Source organism: Protopterus annectens, chromosome 2.part1 (assembly GCF_019279795.1).
Source record: "Protopterus annectens isolate FY-2018-M chromosome 2.part1, PAN1.0, whole genome shotgun sequence".
In the NCBI taxonomy this organism is placed as follows: Eukaryota; Metazoa; Chordata; order Ceratodontiformes; family Protopteridae; genus Protopterus; species Protopterus annectens.
In genome coordinates this window covers 1,062,606,203-1,062,617,872 of record NC_056729.1, presented here as the reverse complement: position 1 = coordinate 1,062,617,872, position 11,670 = coordinate 1,062,606,203, and the positions used below count along the sequence as shown (strand labels likewise).

Here is an 11,670-nt window from a genome sequence, read left to right as displayed (position 1 = left end):
AACTGCTCTTTTTGTTCCAGGTCAAAAAGGATTCAAGAAAAAATGACGTTCTAATCAACACTTGTGAATGTGGGTTGTTCTACAAATGTTAAGTTGAGAAGGTATTTTTAAACCCCATTTGCTGTGCTTCCAAAATGGCAAACTTAGGGACTTCACAGTGGAATACCCAAAGGTTTACAAAGCATTAAAATGTATCATTCTTCTTTTTACAGAACACACTAGAGTACAGACGTTTATCCAAAAGATACGCAGCTCACTGAAGCCCTGACTTGACTTTATAGAACTAACAACTCCCTAGACAGAATGCTGCTGTGAGAACAAGTGCTGCTATGATGACTTTTATATATTATCACCAGACTAAAATAGCATAACATTGCTGATTATATGTCTCAAAAACTGCTGTATCATCACCCAGTAATAAACTTTATCTTGCTATCACTCAACCCCCCCCCCCACACACACACACACTACAAGAGATGCATATACTCCTACTATAATTAGGTTCATAGGTAATGCTAGGCTATCAGTGTGTGGACTATTACATGCCTAATCAATAACCAGAGGTCAGAGTCAAATTCTGTACTTTGTATCTGTAAGGTAAAGCCCTTAACTATTACACCAACCCCTGCCCCTTCTTGTAAATTATAGATTACTGTCAGGTACCCCACTTTTTTCCCACAGATAAAGGACTAGACGTTAAGTAAACTATTTATCCCCTGAAGTACCCACAGGTACGCATATGGTACATGATGGACCGGTCTCCCATCCAGTACAATTTCGCTCTTTACACTCATTGCTTGTCCAGATAGGTCTGACTCCCATGTGACCCTTGTCAGGAAAAGACTGTTGTCAGAAAATTAATTTAATTATTTAATGGATGTACAACAAAAAAGTGCAACTTTTCTTTCCTTGTAATTTGTAAGTATGGCATCATTTATAGCCAAAAATCATGGACAACAGTATCATTGACCCCCAGCTGAAACAACTACATTCTACTTAACTGCTATACTAATGGAATTGATGCCAGCATCCTGGCATACATTCTGATTAGCTCTGTCATGATTTGTGCATCTATCTGGAACACAGTGCAGCTTTACATAAGGAAAATATTTTCTTATTAACAATTTTTAAACATGTAGATTAACATAATTCTGTGATTGTAGTTATCATGCATGCCTAAAAGCCGAAGTACATATTCTATTGTACTTTAAGAGCTACAACAAGGCACATAAAACTACAAATCAGTTGTTCAAACATGACACGTTTTAGGTTCATAAAGTGACACACAGGAGGTCAGTTTTGTTGATGTCACCTCCTTAACCTAAAATAATTTTGCAAAGATCTGAAAAAATATTCATAATCCTTACTGCTGTACATAGTTTGGGATGCATGGCTAGGCTTAAAATGCCTCAGTGACTGTTAGACTATTACACACCTATAAACCTATGCACCTATACCTAAAGTTGTGTAACTAAACTAGGAAATAACATATACTTGAACTAAAAAGGAAATGGTATACAATGTTATGCTGCACAGATGCTAGTTCATATACAGAAGACCTTACCTTGTATGGCTGTAGAATATAACTTGCATCATTCTGCTCTTTCAATGGAACTTGGAAAATCAAGTACATTTTGTCTGGTAAAATGGTCACAAAAGTGATGGTACTTCAACTAAAATCAGAGTATGTGCTTCTGTGCTAAAATATGTGAAAATTGTTATCCATGACGAGACAAAAAATGCACTACATTTGCAGTACAACACCATAAAGGATTTGTATCAATAAAATATTTAATAAACTTATCTGTACAAAATATTTAAAAGGTTAACAAAAAAAGAGTACAAGAGCATTTACTTAACAAATATATACTACTATATAATATTTCTGAGATAAAAATAAATTGCTGTTTACACTTCATTTACAATTTAATATGTACAATCCACATAAAATAAGTACACAGTGCAGTTACACTCTCATATACAGGGTCATCCACTGCCCAGCTGTAAGCTGCATCTCAGAGTTCTTCCTATCAGATTGGTGTGATCATGTGAACAGAATTAAACAAACTGAAAGTCTCTTATAATATTACATGTAGTTAAAAGTTCCCTTCTTATGCCATGGAAAATAACCAAGGATGCAGCAGGTGATGGAAGTAGATATTATGTAACTATGTAAATGTATGCTTATTAATTTAATAATTACTGTTTTATTATATTACTTTAGTAATAGGTTCCCTCAAAGAAGTAATGTTAAAATGAAACAAGGAACATTAGCTAGCACTATAAAAACTCATTAAATACAAGAATTTTAACTCCATGAACATTTCCATACAAGATTGTTGTGAAACAAAGTAAGGATAAATTAATTCTTACAACTATGAAGTCAAAAGGATAATAAAACTGAGTATGCCTAGTTGGGAATGCAGGTTCTATTCCACTTACATGCATCTTTCATTAGAGACAAAACGTGCTTTAGAACTACAGTATCATTTGATGCAGCTTTTAAATATCATTCAGTAACATCCTGAATTTTAACATAAAAGAGAGAAATCAATTGATCATTGAGACAACTCAGCTAACAAAATTAAAGAAGTACTAAGCTGACATAATTCTTTGTCATAGAGTTTTTTAGGAAAATCAATCAAAATATGTTCAGATAAGCTGAAAATGTGTAGTACATTAGCACATCTTGATCACAAGTGATGGTGCCAAAAGAAAAAAGTGGAAAGGGTTGTTAACTGCACTTTCTAATGACTTCTGAAGAATAAGCCACTATAAACAGACCCAAAAGTCATAATTTACCTGAGAAATTAATACAAGAAATGCATAACAATCTTATAAGAAATATTTGTTGGGAGATGGGTAGTTTAGGGTTTCTTAAGAAGCCAGTGCTTATCTTCTGACTGGACTATTTGGCTGCCATAAATGGAACAATAAACATTGGACTTACATAATGTCTAAAATTATTGTGTCTACAAAACGCACAGAAATAACTGAAAACATATTTAGCTTGACAATACAATTGTTATAATTCCCACCAAAAGCCACAGGCTCAATAAATAACTGGCTTTTATATTATCTGGATTTATGAACTATTAATACAGTAATAACATGTCTAGATCTTTGTTTTTATGATAGGAGTCCTACTGTTTGTCGCTGGCCAGTTGAGCGGCACTCACAATGTCAGAACTGAAGAATTACTAATGTCCTATTAAGGTGGCCAAACTTAAGGAAAAATCAAGAAGCCGAGTGCTGCATTTTCTTCACTTTTTTGTGAGTTTGTGCGATCTTGGAGTTTGTATACATATATACAGTTTGGGGGGTGAGGGCTTATCCCCATGTCAAGGTAAAAGAAAGAAAATTGTGTGTGTGTGTGTGTTTGTTTTGTGACCCCGGTATTCTTTCTGTTTTGGGTAGTGACTTCTCAAGGTTTTAGCCGTGTTGGGCTTGAATAATTACATGTCATTTAAATTAGATGGTGTTATTCATACTAGTCCCAATTTACAGCACATGATTCATTTGTTCCTCTCTTGTTTTATGTCTAACAGAGTTGTAATGTTGTCTTCCATGCATGGAACTGAAAATAAGATTGCCACAGCTTTTAATCACCACTTCACTTTTATTAATATGATTATTATTAGTAGTATATTTTGCTTTCATTATTTCTGTTGCAGTAGTTGCCTTCTAACTGTGGCCTAAATCCCCCTTCTAAAATGGATTAATGCATTTTTTTAGCAAAATACTCCACAACAGTGTCCTGTCATTAGATCACATCCATTTATGTTGGATGCAGTATCACTGTAACATGAAAGTCCATCTGCAAGTTAACTGAATTTGCACTGGCTTACTGTATGCAGCTTTGATAATTTGAGACAGTTTCATGTTTGTAGTTTAATTTTTGTGTGAGGGCTGTTATGGATTGTGTTGTCTTCTAACTCTAGAAGTTTTTCAATGTGTTGTTTGATCTGCAGCTACAATTTTAATTTTACTTTTGGAGCATTTGAATTGGTACTGGAATACATTTTCTATTTAGTAGATTTGTGCAAATATGGAATTAGTACATTTAATTATGGGGTGAGGGGAGCAGAGCTCTCCTGCTAAATAAAGAAACACTCTTTTTTGTGGGAAATTGATGCTTGTAGTGAACTACATCTAGTTCTTCAAGTTCATTGGCCTTAGTTATGTGTCTGCTGCCTCTGTCTAACACTGATCCCCAGCCAGATACTGTCTGGACCACTCACACTGGCAAGTAAAAAGCTTCTGTTAAACCTCACTTAGTAGTTACTTAAAAGACCAAATTCTAGGCATAGCAGATTCATACTTTCTTTCAGTTAGAACTCATATATGTGGCTCTTTTCTCTATTTTGTACATTATCTCTTTTTTTATAACCTGCATCTTAAAATGTAGGAGTAGCACTTCTCGGTTATTTTCTGTCATTAACTTAAAAAATAATGAATCAGATTTTGTCAACTCCTGCTTTTTAAACAAAACTCAGAAGCTTACAAGATTATGTCTGAGTGATTACTGTAATGTGTTATTGTTTGCAGTATGCATGTGGCTTGAAGTGTTGGTACACTACATATGCATTTCCTGAGCCCAAATGTGTCTATTTATTTATTTATTTTAACCTGAGCCCACACGTGTATAATAACTGCACACTTTTTTGATCAGAACTCACTGGTTCTTGATTTGTGTTATCTTTCTGTCTACTTAGACTGCTCTAATTTAGTTCTAAATACATTTTATGTTATATATACAGTAGAAACCTGAGCAGCTTTGATAAAATTGTTGACAAAGGTCACATATTTAAGACTGTAGTACCACATGACAGCTTTTGGCAAGGACATCTACTTGTCATGCGAAGATTCCATTATTATTTGCAGTAGTTTCCAGATGTGGCTGTATTAGCAGGTATGCGCAGAGTATTTTGTGAAGCAGTAATGTTTCACTGCCAGTAGGGGAGCAAGAACATGGAGAGAAGCCAAAAAACATACATTGCACTTTTTGACAAGATGTCCTGAAAGGTATCCTACGTCAGAGTTTCAACCTCACTTGTGATGCTTATCTTTGGAGTTCTAATTAAGGCCAGATTGGCAAACAGTAGTTACTAACTTACAAAGGCAACACTAATGGACCCCTCTTGGGCATACATCTCAAGTGTACCTCATTACGAGGAGTGTACCTCATTTGGGGTCTTAAAAAGTTCATGTTCCTCAAAGTTCCACATTGAAAGGGTTTGTCACACATTCAGTGATAGGATTTTTATAACTGATATCCATTGTAAATAGAAAGGAATCATATTAAATTATTAAAAGATAATTTTTATAAGTAAACTCAACATATTTTAACTATCCTATGACCTTCCTAGTGGAAGATGTTAGTAACCCTTTAGTAAGTGTTCCACATTTTGCCCATTTGTTCCACAGTATGAAAGCTAGTGTTCCTCATTTTAGAGATGGCAGGTTGAGAGCTATGCTCTTGGGGGAACCAACGGGCCCAAAGGATGTTCTTACCTACCTGCATACTTGCAGTATAGTAAATAAATAACTAAATAAACAGACTGAATGTACTAGTACAAAGGGGTCTATATAGCAGGCACGTTAAAGACAGAATTACAACAGCTATGAGGAGAAATTATACAATGTTTGCATTTAGTCTTCTTTTTTAGCTGTGGTACCAATAATTGCTCAGCATATGAAAATTTAGTTAACCTAGCATTGTGGCACAGATACAAAGCTCTGACTGCATCCCAGATAACCCAAGTACAAGCAGCATCTCAACCACTGGAAGAGGTACACTGGAAAGATGGGCAGTTTGTGGCATATGTTTCCTTCATCATGGGTGAAGGGATTAGTGGTTCCCTGGTGACCACAGGTACTCCCAAGAAGTCAGGCTTGCACAATGGAAAAGGGACATTATAGGGAAGATGTGGGCTTGGAATTCCCATGCCAGAGAATGAAGCTGCTGAGGAAGTATGTGAAGGAGCATATGCATTATCTTTGCGTAAAAAAATATTGCATGAGAATGAGTCACTTAAGTGTGAGCTATGACATAAAATTACATGAAACCAGAGGCAGATGTGTTTTGTCACTGGATGTTGTGGAAGACTTGTCCAAACCTCATCCTTAAAAGACTATAAAACTTTAGTGTAGGAACATTTCCATCCTTTTAGTAACAATGAGAACTGTGTACTAGACTAATGGACCCAGATAAAATTTGTACCTCAAAATGGAAAGGAAGATGTTGCAGTTGCCATTTGAGACCATGACACATGTATGAGTAGCCAAAACCAGGGTCACTTGTACAAGCTACAAACTAAGTCTAAGTAGCACAGATTACACCTGTAAAATAAGTCAGCATGACGGATGCTGGATAATGACCAGAAAAAGATGACCGTCACCTAATGCATGGTATGAGAATACAGTGCAGCCTGAGACTGAATGGCACACCTGAAAGCTGTGAAACTTAGTGAAAAAGGTGAAAACTGTATGACATTCAGTGGCTGAAATGGATTTCTGGCTTGAGTGTCAATGACTAATGTGGGAGCTGCAGGCTGAGATTTTCTGGAACCACTGGAGCCATATGTAACTGAATGTTCCATTTCAGAACTGTATCCTGAAACACATGCAAATGTGAGAGCAGTGATCTAAGAAAAAGTGTAACAGACAAAAGTTACTGCTTAATATGTTACAAAATGTGACCAGGACAGAATGGTAGAGGTTTGAAAGGTGGCCTCAGGCAGGGTGGCACGGGGTACATGTTGTGGTCTAAGAATTAGTAGCAGACATACAAACAAAAGTCAATGATTTAGTTGCAGGCAAATTTAGTGGCAGGCAAGAGAGTTTTGTTCTACAACTAAATGACAAACATGAGGCTTGAGAACTGAGAAAGACTGCCACAGAAAGCAGTGACTTCTGAAGTAGTAAGCAACAAGGAAAACAAATACACCCTGATAGCTAAGGTAAAGCAGGAACGAAACAGACTTAATTATAAAGGTAAATCGTTTCATACAACAATGGTGGCTACATGGAATGCCCCTTGAAGGTGGTAGAGTGTGGCCTAGGGAAATAGGAATATTTGAGAAGGGAGAAAATGGTGGGACAGCTTCATATAAGTCAGCTGCCCAATAAGATAGACATGATAATTTTTATAACCTTTCCATTGTTTATGGCATTAGTTTACTTGCAATTAACAAGTATTTGAACTAGCTGTCACTACTTTCAAATATTACCGTTGCCATCTGGATCCTTTGAAATCTATTTCCTTGAAGCTGTAGCCATGGTATACCTGTTTTTGCACCAATCTTTGAACACTTTGCATTACAAAAGGACTTGAATAAAGCACAGTATTGGGACAACTGTTGCAGAAGCTAAAACCACTTACAACAGAAGCCTGTCTACAACTCTTCCCCAAAAAAGCTATACAGCTTTAGTGTGGGAATGAATGAAATTATTATTTCCCCTTTTGCTACTAATAAGAAAAAAATACATAACGGCCTAACCATACCTTCAAATAATAAATAATTTTGTTGCCGTTTGATAAATGGGTAATCACATTAATCACAAAGTACACATTTCAGGTATGAACCATGATTATGACAAATGCTTTTTGTTTAAATGTAATAAATTCTGCTTTACCTCTCTGGAAACAGTACATCAATACAAAACAGAAAGGTATGTGGGGGCTTGTGTGTCCATTTATTCTTGATTTTATCAGCCTAGAAATCATACTAATGACACAGCATGAATTAAAAAATTACAAACTGGTCCTCTCTAAGATTTTACCTTTGCATTTATGTTCTTTTCATAAAAATGAACATATAAAACTAGGCTGGCATTCTGACTCCATAAAATTTAGACTGACTTTCAAATACAGTAGTCACTAGTACACTTCAGAATATTATGTTTTGTTTCAATATAAATGCAGAGTCTTATTTAGCCATTAACTAACTGCATTAATCTTGCTTCTAACTATTTTTGCATTCAATTTTGAAAGCAGTATTTGGCTCCCTTAAATAGAAAATTCCACACCATTTACCTCGCAAAAAATATTTCCCAGTATTTTTTCTTAACAAAGTAAGCCTGGTTCATGTTCACAGAACTGCCAGAATGAAAACAGCTATCATGTCTAGATTTCTCCGTAGAGAAACGTCTTTCAACAAGTCAGACACTTACTATGAGTGTAACGTTTAATACAAAGAGCAGAGTTTCTGTCACTCAGCCATGGCATAGTGGTTTCTCATTTTACATGCTAAAACATGTCCAGGTAACTATAACCTTTAAAATTCATATTTTCTCAAAAGGAACTGCTTCTGCAGTGTGTATATACTTGCCGAGTAAGTGGAGCAAAACAACAAAAAAAGTTTCTGATATTGTCATAGAACTACAGAAGTTTTTATTTATCATGATAGCTTCCTAAACATTAGTGGTAGCTCATAACTTCAGTAAAATGTTTGCTGGCTATCCCATTCAGTCACATTTTTACTTTGTTATTATTTTATAGCTTGTTCCTTAGTGGTCCACAAGCCAAAGTCTGTTTCCAGGTGCTTCCCAGAAGCTGAAGTGCCTTCACATGGGTTATGCAGTGCAGTGTACATAGAGGGATGTTGGGCTAATGAAATTCATCTGTATATAATAAACTTATTTCACAGCTCTTTGCTGCAACCAATAAGTTACTTGGCCAAATCCCATTGAGTCTCTGTTGTGAAGCAGTTTCTGAAAATATTCCTCCCGCCTGATAGTGCAGACATGCAAGGCTGGTTATGTGGACCTGTTTATCATCTTTATAGAAAGTACTCCTTCACTTAGTTTAATTGCAGGCTCTCCACTATCTGCTTCTTGGGAGTATTATAAAGACCGTTCTGAATGAAAAAATAAAGGCTTCTGTCCAGGATTTTACTAGTAAAATAATATTTTTTTTTATATCTGTCACATATATGAAAAGAAAATCTACTTTCAGATACAAGGATTTTTTTAGTTCCACCAGACATTAGTATTATTCAGGCTATCACAGAAAATTAGCTTTATCGATCTGAAAATATTTTGCTTTGTATCCTACAACATATTTTTTCTGTTTCACTTTATGCCAGAAGCACATTCTTTAATTAAAGGGTCTTACATTTTTATGATTTTATTTCCAGGAGTATTAATACACCAAGTTTTCAGACTACTGCATGACATTTTACAGACTGAATAAAAGGTTGAGAAGAAAGTTACATTACAAACCTTTGATGTTCATGGCTATACTCTAATCTTTGATGAGAAGAAAGTTATATTACTAAGCCTTGACGTTCACGGCTATACTCTAATCTTTGAATCTCCATATTTCTGTAAGAAGACACTCTGGATGCGTGTCAGCATCTGCATATGCTTTGTTTTGCCATTTTAACAATACCAATACTGTAGTTTGACCTTATTAAAGTGCTTTCTGTGCCCCTCCCCCATACAAGTGTTCACATTTAGCAAATAATTTAGCCTGAAAACTGCAAATTCTGAAAGATAAAAGCGAACAAAAAAGGAAAATCAAGGTGGAATATGGAAAGTTAAATCTACCCTGCTTTTTTATGTTGTCATAGGTACTGTACTCCATATGATGGCTCTCAATATCAAACTGTTTTACAGGGCCACTGCATAAAGATAGCAAATGAGCAACTCTGCAATTATTTAATCTACAAGTACTTATCATTAAATTGCATAACAGTTACTCTTAACCCTGATCACCTGCAATAACAATAATGCTTCTGAAGTATTTTTGAGCATTTTAAATCTTTTTTTCATCATGCATTTGTATTTAGTTATGGTGTCATAGTCCTGTAGGCAGTGTAGCCCCCTCCTTCAACTGTTATATGTAGCACAACTGAACAAAAATGATTTACCACTCTTCTGTCCTTCTCAATAAGGATAGCCTTTATATTCTTCAAGGAACCATTGCATGTAGGTATGCCCTACAGTGTATCACCCAGTAGCAAGGGAACAGCAGGAGGAGAAAAGGGCAAAAGTAACACAGTCATACAAAACAGTTATTACATGAAACCAGTTCTTTTATGTTCTGTCCCTTATAGATTTATTTTAGAATGGCAGTCCTGCAGTGTTAAACAGAACTGTGAGGACTGAAAGTACCTTGAACGGGTATCAGACAGCAGCTACTGGCAAATATAAAAAAGAATAACAACAAATCAATACATAGTTCACTATATATTTATGATATTCTCTTTTTACTACCCAATTAATCTGTTGCCAAAAAGCAACACATGTTTCTTACATAGAATTAAAAAATGGGTATTCCTGCGAAGGGAACTTTGGGGAGACCTACAAGGGGCTATTTTTAAATTAATGTATAAACCACCTGAAAATAAAAGGCTCATTAAAAGAAACAGCTTCATAAATTGCACTCTTCTGCTGTGAATTTCATATACTAATTATTATACAACATTCTCCTTATAGGTGAATAAAGTATATTTGGCTTAAAGATGCCTTAAAACATTTCTCAACAAAAAGCAGCATATTTATCCTATTTCTGTATAGTTGCTAAATGTCTAATTCATGAGAGTTTTTCATCACAAAAATGAAATCCATAAGGCCTTGCTTCACCAGCAGAAAATGTTAAATGACAGGTGTAACAGGAAAATAATACCTTGACAGTGCGCCCAAGAAAAAACAAAGCATGCAAAATGGTATGGAACATATCGGGCAAACATGTGAGATGCCCAGTTCACAGAGAGACAAAAAACAAATGACCCCATATATTTACAAACAGTTTGTGCCAGCTCACATTTACCTTCTGCAAATGGCCATGAGCCATGGTGCATGTTATTGTAGGACCTCACTAGAGAAGATGCTACCTGCAACCACAAGCTTCCACCACCATGTCCTCATACTGTTTGTAAACCACATTGTTTCCAGAGTCTATGTACAAAATACTAATTGGACTAAGTTTTGAAGGAACACAGCAACTAGGTGGTGTAGATTCTGGGTCCATGGAGTTCATCAATGTCTGAATAATGGCATGATTGGTAGGTTCTAGGTGGGACCTCAATGGGAAGTCACAGATCCCCTCACAGTGGTAGGCTTCATAATCCAGAGGGGCTATAATCCAGTCATCCCAGCCGAGTTCCTTAAAATTAACATGGAGAGGTTTTTTGCTACAGCGTGTCTTAGATCTCTTTCCTTGATGACCTTTTCCACCAGTTCGAGCTGGAAATGTTGTCCTTCTTTTTCTATGACGCTTGGTGCGAGGTTCTTGCCCTGAATCTAGAGGACCATTCATTGATTTAATCTTTTCCCTGATTTCCTTGAACAGGTTTTCTTTCTTCCTTGTGTAAGAGAAGATTACTAGCAAAGCCTTCTCCTGAATCAGACGCCCAGAGCGACTAAACCCCACATCTCTCAATGTCAGCATCTCCTTGAAATAATAAGAAGCAATTTTCAGCTCAAGACATAAGAATCTGTTTTTGCTGGATTTCTTTCTTTGATGTTTCACTGCTTCTGAAACATCAAACACTTCCCACCTGTCAGCCACTAAGTCTAAAATATCCACAGCTCTAGAAGCCAAAAGTTTGGAAGTTTGGTTTTCCTCTGGGCAAGTGTACAGAAATATGTGATAAAGGACTCCTCCTTGGAATGAGAGTGAACTCATTCCTCTTGGTGACTTTCTAAACAGTCTAATCTCTG

General features: G+C 36.0%; 1 protein-coding gene across 1 annotated transcript in view; it reads right to left on the bottom strand.

The window, feature by feature from the left end:
- Positions 1–10,517: 10,517 nt before the first annotated feature.
- The window catches only part of LOC122794763 (growth/differentiation factor 6-A-like), a 5,775-nt gene continuing 4,622 nt past the window's right edge, over positions 10,518–11,670 (bottom strand). Inside the window, exon 2 of the mRNA XM_044063393.1 lies at positions 10,518–11,670. This exon is cut by the window's right edge and continues 78 nt beyond it. Within this exon, the coding sequence (XP_043919328.1) occupies positions 10,838–11,670 (833 nt within the window). The 3' untranslated portion in view covers positions 10,518–10,837.